This window comes from Pelmatolapia mariae, linkage group LG16_19 (genome assembly GCF_036321145.2).
Source record: "Pelmatolapia mariae isolate MD_Pm_ZW linkage group LG16_19, Pm_UMD_F_2, whole genome shotgun sequence".
In the NCBI taxonomy this organism is placed as follows: Eukaryota; Metazoa; Chordata; class Actinopteri; order Cichliformes; family Cichlidae; genus Pelmatolapia; species Pelmatolapia mariae.
This window is the reverse complement of record NC_086241.1, coordinates 51,781,760-51,796,721: the sequence shown is the minus strand read 5'-3', so window position 1 is coordinate 51,796,721 and position 14,962 is coordinate 51,781,760. Positions and strand designations below refer to the sequence as shown.

General features: G+C 42.8%; 2 protein-coding genes across 6 annotated transcripts in view; one reads left to right on the top strand and one right to left on the bottom strand.

Annotated features, from left to right (window-relative positions):
* The first annotated feature begins 9,571 nt into the window (after positions 1-9,571).
* id2a (inhibitor of DNA binding 2a) lies at positions 9,572-12,062 on the top strand. Its single transcript, XM_063499411.1, has 3 exons — positions 9,572-10,024; positions 10,352-10,412; positions 11,313-12,062. Exons 1-2 carry the CDS (start codon positions 9,671-9,673, stop codon positions 10,406-10,408), a joined length of 411 nt encoding a protein of 136 aa, XP_063355481.1. The 5' UTR covers positions 9,572-9,670; the 3' UTR covers positions 10,409-10,412; positions 11,313-12,062.
* A 1,405-nt stretch (positions 12,063-13,467) lies between these two features.
* kidins220a (kinase D-interacting substrate 220a) overlaps positions 13,468-14,962 on the bottom strand; it is a 47,275-nt gene continuing 45,780 nt past the window's right edge. For all 5 annotated transcript variants that reach the window (XM_063498086.1, XM_063498085.1, XM_063498087.1 and 2 more), the window contains one exon: positions 13,468-14,883. In XM_063498086.1, coding sequence (XP_063354156.1) covers positions 13,993-14,883 — 891 coding nt within the window. In that variant the 3' untranslated portion in view covers positions 13,468-13,992. The remainder of the gene's footprint in view (positions 14,884-14,962) is intronic.

The window sequence follows — 14,962 nt, the reverse complement described above, 5'->3', positions numbered from 1 at the left end:
TCACCACATATTTTCCCATGTGTTGTCTACAGCATTGCTCACACTGTTTTATCAAAGTATGTGAACAATTATGAACTGTACCACAATATAACTGCCTAAGATATATATATACTGTGACAAAGTGGATGAGCAGTTGTAATACTCTCCACTTGTCCCAGAATTGACTTTTTGCACATTATTCTCTCTATATATTTATTCGCTATGATTTGTTATTGTCAAAGTAACATTGCTGCACTTACTATCCCGGGTTTGTTTGTGTAAGCATTATGTTGCCAGCAAACCAAACATTCGGCAAATTAAAGCAAATACTCAGTTACATGTTGCTTTATATTTTATTATGTTGCAGAATTTGTGCATACTTATGTTGTGTTTTGTATTCAGTCTTCATGCAGGTCAGGTGTGAGGAAAGGCCCGCCCAGCATTTCCTGATTTTTAAAGTACTGATGATGTCATGTCTGACATGAGCGGGTTAAACCAAGAGGAGGGGTTTCTTTTACCACAGGAATGCTTCCTTTTGTTTGTTTCGGGATACAAAGGGATTTGTTGGATATTTTTTCTTATATAGAGCCGTTTAGTTGCATAAATGTGTTAATCAGACAAGTGGGGAGCTTCATGTAATTCTCAGTCATTTGTGTTGAGTTTTAGGTTCCTCAGCTCAAGCTAGTGGTACTGGCTAGACTACCTGAAGGGAAATTGATAGCCCTTTATATAGTCAGTCTCTGCTTGATTCAGAGGAGGGAGGAGAGAAGAGTTGTGTTATTAAATCTGTGTGTTTTTGAGTTTTGTTAATTAAGTTATTTTGGGGGGAGTTTTGTTAAGTTTTGCATACGATGGAGGTAACTGTGAATAAATTGCTCATCTCTGGGAACCCAAAATCTCTGCTGAGTCTGCTTACCTGCCACCTTCCTTGACGCTTGAGTCAGACTACCTCACGCATACATTCTTAAATCTTTTAAAAAATTATGCTAAACATGCTAAAATGTCTTTTGACTTGTCAAGGCCTATTCATTCCTCCTTAAAGATCATGATTGGCTAAAACTGGTACTTTCTCTTTGCCAGCATAAAAAGGATTTGTTTGACACCACTCATTGGATTGATCAATGCTCAGAACAACGGGAAGGTTCAAGGACTACCTTCATCTTCACCTTAACGCAACAGCTAGATGGTTGAGACTTGGCTGTACCAACAGGTCAATGATCCCAAACACATCAAGACTGGTTTTGAAATTGATAAAGCAGGCTAACATTAAGCTGACCTCCCAAAGCTCCAACCTTAGATCTGTGCATTACGCTTAAAAGCTGCGTGTGGCAGGAATCCAGCTAATTTAAATGAACTCTACCAATTCTGCCAAGATGAGTGATCAAATATCCAGCCAGAATTATGCCATAGGCTTGATGATGGCTACAAAAAGCATCTGATTGAGGTGCAACTTGTTAAAGGACATTTGACAGAATATTAGTGTGGGTGTGTGTATATATTTGAGCCTGTATGTATACTGTATAACCCTGTGTGTAGTAGAGAAAATCCAGAATAAATCCAAAGTTGTGCACTTAATTCTTGTTTTTGAAGTCATTAAAGATGAATGCTATAGAATAATTCCACCCTAGAAAAGGCTGAAAGAAATCATTAAAATCCTAAAATTACCATAACATTCATGCCAATGATGAGTGTATGTGGACTTCTAACCACAACTGTATTACAGATAGAGCCATCATGACATCATCTACTGGTTTGTAACTTTTACCTGAAGTTTAGCATCATTATTACTGGCATGCTGGGGTTTTTTTACATTACGAAAAGTTACCATATTTGAGCTAGAGTATTGATGGACTGCTACATTACCAGGAAATCCAAACAAGCTTGGTAGGAGTGCACATCTATACACTCTCTAGAAACAGATACCTGCTAATTGCCGCTAAACGACATACAGACTTTTTGGCATGGTTTTTTTTTTACCCTCAAAACAAGCCATTTATCATTTAACAGAGAATTTTGTTAGTGCCCTAGATGAGTCTGTAAGTGGGAGTCGAATAATTCACTTTTGGAGCCAGGGTCAAGTGGCCATTCGAGGTACTGCACTTTTTGGAATTGGTATGTTTTGTCTGCCCTCCAGGTTGCAAATTAGGAAATTAGGGATTTTTTTGGCATGCTTGACGAAGGTGTTAACCACTACACGATGGAGCCACTACATTCCGTATGATGTAATTCTCCGTAGCAACTTTAAAACTGACAACTTTTAAGACAACAAAATGCAAACAGCAATTAACATCACTTTACTGGCATGGGAAGGTGGCATGGGGTGAGAGGTGGGGTACACAGGTCCATTGCAAATATGAATATATAGTCTACAACATCCTTTCAAAATGTATTTATGGTGGTGTACCGGTGGTCAGTGAATGTATAGGAGCATGTAATGTATCAAACAGGGCTGACCTGTTTTTACAGAAATAAGTGTGTTTCCTACATTAACTCTCTCTTCCTTCTCTGCTGTATAAATAGATAAAGATTGAGTAAGAGCAAGATGACTGTGGTCAGAAGGAAGTGGGCTTTGCTGCAACTAAGAGATACAGCTGAAGGAAACAGAGTTCTGCAAAAGACAGAAGTCAGTCCGAAATGTTTTCTTCTTGTGTTCCTGTCGGAGTGTGTCGCAGCAGTCAAGCATAAGGTCGTGTACCTTAAAAATATAAATCAATTTTTTTGGTTGCTTGGTCCAGTGTATTGAACACAAACATGGCTCCAGCTATGACTTTTTTCTTTTAACTAAAAAAGAAACATTTTTGTAGAGTTTATGTGCATGCAGTGGTCTAAAAATAAACTAAGCAAATTAAGGTTCTAAATATGCTCTTCATGGTTAAATATTGTGGTAAAGTAACCTACATGTCCCAGACAAATCTAGCATCCTCTCCAGCTGATGATCCTTGTAGAAGATGCGATGTTGAAACAACCTCTTTGGTCTTTTACAGCGGTACAGCTGATTGTCTTTTTTATTGAAAGGATTAAAAATGAACAATTTTAGACTGCTATTTTGTATCAACATGACCCTACATGGTTCAGTAAATATCTTTCAGCTTTAATCGTGGTAACATTTTTTACATTTTGTGTTATTGTATTATTTTTAGTTTTTAGTTGTTGGGGTTTTTTCCTTAATGATGTGCTTCCTGGCCCAAAATGTTAACAGCTGCAGCTCAGATGTCGAATCCATTTCTTAATGGTTTGCTCCAGTTTTGTTTTGCTTCTAGACTTATTTCAACAAACCCCTTTAAACTTTAACTGGGTTTTCTCTTGCATGCACATGCACATTGCTTCAGCATGTTTCCAAAGATTCGAAGACTTGCTTTTGCAATCCATAAAGAAAAAAAAACTTGAACTCTTGAACTCTTAAGGTCTGCTGAGGAAAAATAATATGATACAGTTGAAAGCTCTTTGTCCGCTATTGGAAATGGTCCCTGTGAAGAGATTGCTCTAGTTCCTGGAATGTCTTGCAAAACGGCAGTGATAACTTTACTGAAATTTGGTGTTGGGGATGAAAATAGAGAACTGCTTATGCAAGGCTAAAGCTTATTTAACCAAAATGGCTTTTTTGACACATATCATCTTCGAGACGAGCACGCACAACCGCATTACCACAGAATCCAAGAAGTCTGAGGGCTAGGTGGTATCAGAACCTAGTTTCAGGTCTCATATACATTCTCAATTCCCCTTGGAATAGAGGAACCTGACAAACTGAACCCTGGGATTGAAACAGCCCCAAACTTCATCAGTTTAGAAATGACGAACACAATAATATTACACTGTTCCTGCACCTGTCACATCCTAACAGTAACTGACTAGTCATTAACGCCACACGTTAATGTTGACTTTAAAAAGCCATTTTTGTCACATGTGTGTAGCTGTGACAGATAAGCAATCCCAACTCCTAATTTCCACTCACACACCAGCTCACCTCTCTTCTCCCAGCTGCATTAAGAAAAAAATCTCATTTCCACAATCATCTTTTAACAATATTCTACTAGAACCCACACTGTCATACTCCCTGTGTGAAAGTGGAGATATGCAGATATCTGATTACGGGGGTGCAGACTGCTAGCTGCAGTGACAGCTGTACCGCAGTGATAGGTGGGCGACACAGCAATGTTAGCGTGTGATTGTATGCCAACGGGCAATATTGCCTAAAAGTTAAACTGCAGCCAACTTTTTCACACTGCCAACTGGTTGGTGGTTGTTTCTCTGTCCAAAGGAGCCGAGCGGTTCAGCAGAAAATAAGTGGAGTTCTAACTTTACACGACTAGTTGCTTGAACGGTTTAAACTATAGATGTAGGTGGTAGCATAATGCACATCATATTGCTGCAGCTCAACTGTCCATCTCCATCCTCCACTTTTTCTCCTGCAGCCAGCTGTGCGTTGGGGAGAAGCAGAAGAGGAAGGCCGGCCTCCAGGGAGGTTTGGAGTGGCCACTCCACCACCAGCCTGGAAGGCACTTGGACAGCCACGGTGCCTTTGTCTCCCAAACCAATCTGGCCACCATCTCTCGCAGTGCCTCCCGCTTGCATGTGATGCGGCCACAGCCTCTCACGTTACAGTAAAGCCAGGCATGGCTGTTGCTCAGAGAGCAGAGAGAGTCCCATCTGGACCACAGGACAGACTAAAAGACGGGCAGGAGGTGGACTGGAAGACAAGGAAAGCAACAGGCTGGAGGATTTTAGTCAGCTGCCAGTTAAATCAATGCAACAGTCTCTCTGAACTTAAAAAAAATATCAAACATATCAGTATTTCACATAATCAAGTCACAAATGTGGGCTGACTACTTAGTGTGTCTCACATAACCTTTTAGTTAATCAACTGCACTGAGCTAAAACAATGAGTCAAATGAATTTGAAAGAAAATGATTCAACAGCTCTTTTGATAATGAGTAAATCTGTGTCGGCTCTTGAGCAAAAATACCAACAAAAAATCACAATGGTGGTTTTTGTAAGCTGCGGTTGTCTTATTATTGATTAACAGGTTTACTGAAAAGCTAATGTGCAGATTACTTGACGATGAGCCTGATCGTAGTCTGCAGTTCAGCTGCGATAAATGTAAAAGAAAGCCTTTACCCTGCTAGAGGTGACTCGGGGGCTGATCACGCTTCACCCCACCGCATCACATCAGTGTTTGGGGGTGTGGGCCTATTTTAGCAAACCCCGCCCTGCAGAATAGACGCTGCTTAAAGAGTCACCGCACCACTGTTTGATGTGTACACTCCTCCACGCGACAGGCGCGTGGCAGCCCAACGAAGAAGAGTGTCGAAGGGGAGACCGCTCGGTACTGAGGGACGGTGGAGAGCAAAGTGTTACTTGCGGTGTACTCGGCTGTTGTCACGTCGGAGGACTCGGAATTGCAAAAGAAGGAATTCAGTGTTAGGAAAGAAAGAGAGCGCGCGGTTTGTACGATCAAACCCACATTTGAGAAATTACGAGTTTAAATAACCTTTGAAAAAAAAAAAAAAAGCTTTTTAATCATCGGTGTTTTCTCCTCTCCGCTTTTAACCCTCTCCATCACACGGCTGGGGTCGATAACATCAGCCGTAGATGGATATTATAACATTTTCTCCTATTTTGTTGTTTTAATTTATTGTTATTAGTATTAGTATTATTACTATTATTATTATTATTTCTGCTGTTATTATGAGAACTGAAGACCAGTCGCCGTTCGGGTTAACTTTTAGGCGCACGGGGAGGATACTCTGATAGCCTCCACTGTGATTCACTGCATGCAGCAGGGTCGACCAAAAAGTTCATTTCTTTGCGTTTCCCGTGATTAAAGTATTGGCACCAGGAGACGATCGGCACATCGTTTAGAGCCAGCTTCATCTTTTTACCTGGAGAGTTAGGGTAGGGAGAGGGGAGGAGGACCAACAAGTTCACCGGAGCACATCTGCGTGACGCCGGGCTGTAGAGCGCACTCCAGCCCGGCCGAATCTCCGCTTTGGGTGCTGAACATTACTTTCTGATCCTTCTCTTGATATTTGAAAGAAAGTTGGTTATTGAGGATTTCTTCATTTATTTATTTTTTCATTATTTTCTTTTACTATTCTGTTCGCTCAGATTGGATAATCTGTCTGAGTTACAACACTGTGTTACTTTAGAGAAATTTGAGAAAAGTTTTGCAGTACTGCTTGAGCCCGAGAGGCATGTTTCTAAAAGTTTGACTGTGCGCTCACAAACTTTTATGCAGGTTCTTGGCCTGCACTTCGCAAGGTGATGCATGAACTCTGACACTGTGGTACAGAACAAGACATACAGCCACATATGGAAATATATATGAGCTTCATAGTAGAAAAGAAACAGATGACCTTAAAGTAAAAGAAAAAAGACTGGTTAGGTTTTGCAATTAAAAATAAATCAATCCAAACATAGTTGAACATAGGCCTGCAGTTAGTTTCTTCCCACACACCCACACCTTATCACAGAAAGAAGATGCTGACCGTTTGTTAGCATTAACAATATAGAGTTTGGTGCAAATGAAAAGACAAAAAGAATTAATTTCATAATGACACTCAGAAATAATTAAAAAAAATTTAAAATCTCCAATCATGCACTGAAATAGTCACTAAAGTCACAGCATGCATGAAGTCTTAGGAAAGTAAGAAGCATATTCATACTTCATAAAATATGCAAGTGTTCTTATTTAGCGGCATCCGTGGATCATTATGAGTGATTCATCTGTTATAAGATGAAGATTAATCAAGCTATTTTATATTCACTTGGGTTTTAATCTATCTTTGGCTTTAATGTTCCTGTGGAAAATCTTAATCCTTAAACTAGTGACTATAGATGTCAGATAAATATAGCCTAATGGAGTAAAAGTATGTCCACAGTAGTTCCCTGCGGGTTGGGATGTAGTGGAGGAGAAGCAGCAGAAGTAGCATCAAATAAATACGGACCTGTAAGCTTATCCTCCATTAGCGAGTAAATGTAGGCTACTTAGTCACACTAGAGGCATTATAGGAGCGGACACGGCAATCGAAGAATCTCCATTTGAGCTTTGCTTTATTTTGGGGACAAAGACAGATATTATTTTAAGAGTTTTTAAAATCAGATTTGATTGGTGATTCATGCATTTGGCTACAGAAATTTAAAAATGGGATATTTTAGATAATGCTTTAAAATAACCGCCCAAATAAGGGCCCAGATGTGTTTCAGCATGGCTGTGGGGTTACAAGACTTTCTTCTACATACTACTGAGGCTTTGGTCACATTCCTTTAGTGGTATTTTCTTCTTCTTCTTTAAGATTTGTAATGAGATAATCCGCTGGCCCCTCGAAGCACCACCACCAAAGCAGACTCCTCCGGAGACCCAAACCCGTCCCCGGTGTTAACGCTTCCCTGATTCGGGCCCCGGCTCGATCAGCTGAGAAACACCTCTGACTGACATCCCCGAAACCCCGTCTCTATGGAAACCGCCTCGGCGGCGCCGGGAGGGCTGGCTCGAGGGCTGCTGTGAATGGGGTGACGTCACGGCGCCGGCGCCAGAGAGTCTGCTCCAAAGACGGAGAGAGAGGGAGAGAGAGAGGAGAGAAAGGAGAAACAGGGAAGAGGGAAGGCAGGGTGAGGCTGCGGCTGTTGCTGCTGCTGCTGCCGGTGATTCGCTCGGCTTTGTACCGACGTGCTCTTGCGCCAATTCATCACCTGTCTGTCAGGCATCAGTCAGAGGCGCAGAGCGAAATGTACACAGCTGTGGGAGCGAAAGGATGAAGGGGAGAAAATGGAAAAATCCTATTGCACCAGATGTGGACGCAGACTGCAGGAGTTCCAGATTATATTAGAAATGAATAAAAAAAATCAGGCTCGTCAGACAGCTGAAGGAGAAGCTGTCCGTGAACTGAACCACGCGCAAAACAATGGCACAGATGGTGTTTCACCGGTTTTTCTGATCCCGGAAAACATTTCTCTGATATATATATTTTTATATATGTATATATATATATATTTATAAGCATTTCAGGGCTCAAACCCTTTGCATAGCTTCGACTATTATAGACTAGAGCGTCTTTCTTTGCCATGGGTGAACAGCCTTCTTGGGCTTTTTCAACAGGATCCACCCCTGAAATGCTTCTCTTGTGGTCCATTAAGCTGTAGAAAGTGGATTCTTTTGACTTTGGGGGTTTTCTTTGATTATTCCTTTCAACCAAATTGCCTTGCCAAATTACTAGGCCTATATTTCAATAAACTGAAAATACGAACGCTGACCGCTTCGTCGTCCTTTTAAAAGTACACTGAAACGCGTCATCTGGAGCAAATTTGATCCACAGTGCCAAAATCGCGCACATCACATTCAGCTGCCCCTGGGGGCAATTACTTAGTGCAGTATCAAGCAGCCCCCATCACCTCCAGCCGAAGAATGAAGCGTGTAATTCCTGCTAACAAATGACTCATTCAGAAAACATTAAAGTGTCAATTGTAGTTAATCGCCTCTTCACGTGTGTGGATGTAAAAGCTACATTTGCACTCTGCTGTGCCGAAGTGCACTGGGTCTTTTCTGATGACACATCTCCAACGTGAAAGTGGTCTAAACACGAGGCCTTGGATTACAACAGTTTAATACAACTGTGGGGAAAAGTCGCTGAAGTAAATCGACTGATGATTTTCCCTCTGATTGCAACTGTCGCGCATCATCTCTAACGCACACACATGCACTTTATTGTGATATATTTTACAGACTCTTGGCGTCAGTGACTACAGTGAATACATTTTAATTAGTTATTAAGTGCGTTAGTTACTTAAACTGTATATTTCTGCCACCAAAACAAAACAAACATCCATAATCTTTCGTGCACATGGATACGTTTCCTCATGCGTAAAAACACACAAAACAATAAAGGAACGAAAGAAAAAAAAACTTTGACTGGTCTGAACATTTTTTTTCTTTCTGTTGGTAGCTGTTTCAGTTCTCCACTTTTAGTTTATTGTTCGCCTTCATGCAGGAACCTGCCTTCACACCGGTCCGGGCTGGTGTGAATTAAGAATCATCGGGCGCGCCTGACACGGTCCCTATCATCACTGCTCCACACCTTCAAATCCACAGCTCAATGCGCTGATGCAGGAAGGAAAATAAGTGCTGGCTGATGAGGACTTTGATGGTGTTCCGTGAATAGGATTAGCTGATAAACTCTTGCAAAGATCTCCTTTATTTATTTTTATGTTGAATTTTAAATACACCTTTCTAAACCCACTGAAGCTCGACGCCCATCCCAAATCTATAGGGTCAAATTTAAAACGTGCAGGCAAAGGTGCTCGCGCCTTGCCGTTGTCAACTGACATCCATGCGAATCATTAATTTTCTTGATCAGAAACAGGTAAGGGCTTAATTTTCCAAATTGCCCACCGGAGCTGCTGAAGCGCCCTCTGGGTTCCGCCTCCAACATGCGTTGCCACTGGTAACCTGGTGGAAAAGGGGTGGGGTTTGAATGAGAAGCGCCAATAGAGGGTATAAAGGAAGTTGAGTGACATGTTAGCAGCTCCCAATCAGCGCGTTTGGCCCGCCCGTGCCGCATGCCCAGCCTACTGGCTATATATACCACACTGACAGCTAGGTAATCCAGTCTGATCGCAGATCGTCTGGCAAATCGCAGGACTTAATAGAAACAAGACATCCGACACAAGCAAACCCTCTCGCTCAACACTTACAAAAATGAAAGCAATAAGCCCCGTGCGATCCTTCCGGAAAAACAGCGTGAATTTATCAGAGCACTCCTTGGGAATCTCTCGGAGCAAGACCCCGGTGGATGACCCGCTCAGCCTGCTGTACAACATGAACGACTGCTACTCCAAGCTGAAGGAGCTGGTGCCCAGCATCCCCCAGAACAAGAACGTCAGCAAGATGGAAATCCTGCAGCATGTCATCGACTACATCCTGGACCTGCAGATTGCGCTGGACTCCAGTGTCGCACTAACCAGCCTGCATCACCCTTCCCGGCCGGGGCAGACTCCGTCCAGGACTCCTTTGACCACCCTCAACACAGATATCAGCATCTTGTCATTACAGGTAATTACACTGTAGCTGAGCGCGTATCCTAATTCAAAAGCGACAGTCCAGAGTGTTGTGAGAGAAAGATTTGGTGGATTTTTTTCTCTTTTTTTCATGTGCGCGCATAAGCAGTGCGCCTTTGTAGCCTATGCGTAACTCGCACAAAATGGCTTGTTGGAAAGGAGGAGGGGGGGAAATGGCATGTTATATATTTTTTTCCTCCTTTTGTTCAGAATCAGATGAGGAAGAGATTTGACCTACATAACACTGTTGCAAACGCCAGACACATCATTCGGATACTGCTTAAAGAATTAACATTTGGTCGGTTTGTTTGTTTGTTTTCAGTCCCCGGAGTTGCCATCAGAGCTGATGACAGATGACAGCCGGACTCTGCATCGTTAAAGCGGTAAGTAGGCTGTCCTCATGTCTGCTGCTGCATTCTGTCCAGGGCTTTTAGGCTCCGCTACAGCCTGTCTCCCAGTCTGCTGGAGCAGAATGGGCTTGAATTACCATTTACCCATCCATTTGTTCCACCGCGAATGTCATCTCACGTTGCTGTAATGGTCCCACTAATGTTTTTGTATGAGAATGCGATGCAACACTGGGGCGTCTGTTATGGCAAGCACGACTTGGGTACATTTTTATTATTATTATTATTATTATTATTAGTTACAAGGCTCATCTGAAACAAAATTAAAGATCGCATCACTGGGTTCTTCGAGACTTTAGTGTGTCACAGATTGATCGAACTATTTCGTGTCTCATCTGCTGTGTGGAAAAACATAGCAGACTGATATTTCGCGCTGGAGTTTAGTGGCAAGGTATTCGCTCCAGGCTGCTTGGTTTACTGTATATAAGTAGCAATCGTCAGGGTTGTATTATACCCTCTTGTGTCTATAATGAAGAGCATCTGCAACAGGAAAATAATGGCTGTTTGGATTACTGCTACTACGATGTCTGCACATAATTGGTACAAGAAGTGGGTAGGCGCCAGCTGAGCGGCAATTACGCTGATTCTTCCCCAGATTGTAGGCTGAAGTTGTGCGAGAAGTGTGTGTGTGTGTGTGTGTGTGTGTGTGTGTGTGTGTGTGTGTGTGTGTGTGTGTGTGTGTGTGTGTGTGTGTGTGTCCTCTCCTTTCCCTCTCTCTCTTTCTGTGTGTGTACATCTGGAGCGCAGGGTTTGCTTAGTATTGGGAGTGTTTGGTTAAATGTTAAAAACTGCGGCTTCCTCCCTGGCGCCAGTCTGTCCGGATCTCTGCCCTGTTTGCATTTTCTAAACACGCCTCTCTTTCTCAATCTTTTGCAGGTGTTTGGTCAAGACGTAAAAACACACACAGGACCTGGGGAGCAGGACTTCTCTCCCCCCCACCCCCTTCTCTCTCTCCCTTCCCTCACCTCCAACCTCTGTCCTCCAGGCCTGGATTTTTTTTCCTCTTTTTTTTTTTTTCTCCTCTTCTGACGCTGAAATCAAGAGACTTTTGCTTATTATGGGACAATCTTTATGTGATGTGTTTTCTGTTTGGACACTTCATTATTATTTAACTTAAGACTTTTTTATTATTATTATTTGTGGGTCCTTTCTGGAAATGGAAGGCGCGTTATATTCCCGACAGCGGGAGGAAAAACGAGATTGTCACAAGGATTATCCTCCACCCCACCACCACCACCGACTTCACCCCATCCCTCCTCCTCCCTCTTCACCCCCCTCCCCCCCCCCCTCCTGTCCTTCTCCTCCTTGTTGAAGTCTTCGCTTTTTTGCGGAGGTGGGAACGTAAATAGACAGCTTGGTTAGTTACTGTAAAAAGTTTAGTCTTGTCAGAATTGTTGGCACATGAAGGACTGGACGTTGTTTAAAAAACAAAAAACAAAAAACAAAAAAAAAACAGTTAAAATGAAAAGAATGAAACCTTGTGAACTCTCATCGGGAGTTTATCTTGTATAGTTGCAGGAATTTGAAACTTCTGCAAAAGTGTAATGTTGTACTTAATTATGCTGAAACTTTTTATAAAAGTAATGTAAATTGTACCTTTTTATACAAAATAAATCAAAAACGCCATTTGGATATGTTTCTTTTGGGGGAAGAACCACTTCGGGTTGGGGTTAAATGTGGTGGGTTTTTGTTTGTTTGTTCAGGAGATATTAAACCAGTGCGTAAAATGATCTAGTCAGATACAGAACAAGCTGAGGTTATCTGTGTTGGCTTTAGGTTGGATGTACAGAAAACATCTGAGATGCTTGTACAAATCGTACAGAGTGTCCTTATCAGATCTGCAGTATCTGACCTATAATAGTCTTAAAACACAGCGTCAACACTTCTCCAAGGCAAACACGACCTGGAGGCACGGTTGCGTAAAAGCTTACTGAGGACGCACTGACTGCACTCTTACTTTCTCACATGCCACTGAAAGTAAAAGGGATTAACTGGTTTAGGTTGTGAGAGCCAGAAGCCGAGGATCTATTGTTTTTTTAAAATGGTAGACAATTGTGGGAAAGAGGTGAAACTATAGGTCTGTGATGGGTTGGATTCCGTAAGTCGAGCTATTAACTTGGCTTTCCCCTTTTTGCAAAACAGAAGTACGAGTCAGATCAAAACTTCCTAGAGGCATTTGTATTCAGACCGGATTTTGACTAATCAAACCCCACCGGTGTCCGCAGTTTGGACTTTATCAGTTTGATTCCTGTGAAATTAAACTATAAACCAAGTCAAACGATGGCGGGAGTTCAAAATCAAAAGGCCACGTTGAAACCTTAAAAAGCCACCCGTGGTTATCTGGCAGTCCACTGTTCTTTAAAGCAGGCATCAAAAGCGGACTGAGGTAAAAAGGGGGACAGGGGGCGGCTAATGAGTGCTGTTGGGTGACGTGATGGACCCCGCAGTGAGAACTATCAGTCACGTCACCCAACAGCACCGTGTAGCAGGTTCTCAAATGTTTCCATACCACTGACCCGCCAAATAATCTGTGGCCTCCCATTAGGTGATTATTATTTTTTTAATAACCCCAAGGGACACTTAAAAATCTCCAAGTGTGGAAAGAGCCACTCTTATACAAACCAGGAAAAATCTATTTATAAATAAAGCATGTATTCAAGTTAAGACTCATTTACAGTTAAATGTAGAAGTACCAGAAATAAAAACGGCTCCTTAAAGGACACTTTAAGAGTTACTGTGTTGAAGTTCAGAGTCGTCAAACCTGACAGGCAGTGTCTGTACAACCAGGCAGTAACACGTTTGTATGAAGAGTGCGCCATCTATCGGTCAATACGAATCCTACCACTGAAGACATTTGCTTTTCCTCACCACATCATTAGGTAAAATATGAAAGCTATTAAAAATGTGAGTTAATGTGCGTATTCTGGCCTATTTACCAGCGAATTCCAATAATCTACTGCACAAGCAGCTGAGTTAACTCGAAGAAAGAAAACAAACAAAAAAAACAACCCGTCAGACTGATTTCAAGAGTCCACATACTGAGGATGTTTATTGATTCATAAAACACACTTACATATGACGCTTTGGAGTCTAGTCCATGCATTTCTATCACACAGAAAACAGCACAACTGTCTACACTTTGTTCTACCTGAAATATTCTCGCAACCTCACAACATGCTTTGAAGGCCGAATGCCTCAGAAACACTAGACTTTTTTTCTCTTCACAGTCATGGCTACTGTTCTATAAGCAACACTTTATTTTGTTTTATTTTTTACTGTAACATTACCGTCGCTACACACAGCAAATCCAAACTAACGGCATAAACACACGGGACAAACAAACAGACCTTACAAACATTTTTTGGTATTTAACCATCAACTATCAGATTTATCCTTTTCAAAAATCAAGGTGGCTGCTTTATTAAACCTTACAACTCTTCCTTGACTTTGTCCTTAACAACACAACACTCATCTACGCTAGTTCATCGCAACACGATACAAACATCAAGAACCACACTCCGCGTGACCCTTCTTAGTGTAACAAACATGTGGCTTCTCAGAGGACGCTCTCCCTCTCGTCGCCAAGGCTGATGGTGCGCAGGTTCTGGTTGTGGTGGATGGTGGCTGCCGTAGTGTTGGCAGTGCTGCTGCCGGGGATGATGATGACATCTGGGGAGATGATGTTGGAGCAGGCGGACTCTGTGCCTGTGATGGTAGCCTGCTGCTGACGGCTGTTGTTGGTGTTAGTGTTGGTGTCGCTGGGGCTGCTTGTGTTGTTATTAAGGGTGGTGTTGCTGGCGCTGTGGTTGAGGTTGCTAACCCCGCTGGATGGCCACCCCTCATCTGGGCTGCTGGCCATAAGGCTGGCCTCAGATGGAGCTTCGGAGCAGATGGACATGCGGGCCACCGTGGCATCCTGCAGGCCGCTCAGGCTGCTGGGTAGGGGGCCTCTCTTCTTCACCAAGCCCTCCAGCTCCAGTTCAATCAGACTGGGCTTCAGTTCTTCTCTCTGTCTGCCAGTGTCTCCTTCAGCCTCTTCCAGGGAAGGGTCTGAGGAGCTTTCACTGGAGCGCATCCCCGAATCGGACGAGTCCTTCTTATCGATGAGGATTTCGGTGAGGAAGCCAGGCTTGGCAAGCAGCCCAGTTGGCTTGGAGCTGTGGGAAGACAGAGCACCAAATTTTGCCTCTTTATGGAGGAGAGGTGTGGTGTTGTCAGAGTCTTCTGGGCCCGAGTCTTCATCATTGGGCAGCTTGTGGTAATATGACCCAGCTCCTTTCTTCTTGGAGCCTGGAGTCCTGGAGGACGAGCTGTGATCCAGCTTTTCATCCTCTTCGCTGATGGGGTCTAATCCATCGGTCCCTGAGGCAAAGTCTGTGGCATCAGAATTCTTGGAGCTTCTCTTGGTGAAAGACTTGCGGCTGTCTTGATCAGATCCTTCCTTGGCCTGAGAAGAGGGAAGAAGTTTCAATGAGGAGAACATAAAAATATACTGAATCCTCTGCTGCTGACCTCTGAGAGACCAC

Coding starts and splice junctions, on each gene's coding strand:
- id2a (XM_063499411.1), top strand. CDS start 9,671: ATGAAAGCAATAAGCCCCGTGCGATCCTTCCGGAAAAACAGCGTGAAT. Junction 10,025..10,351: donor TCAGCATCTTGTCATTACAG/GTAATTACACTG, acceptor GTTTGTTTTCAG/TCCCCGGAGTTGCCATCAGA.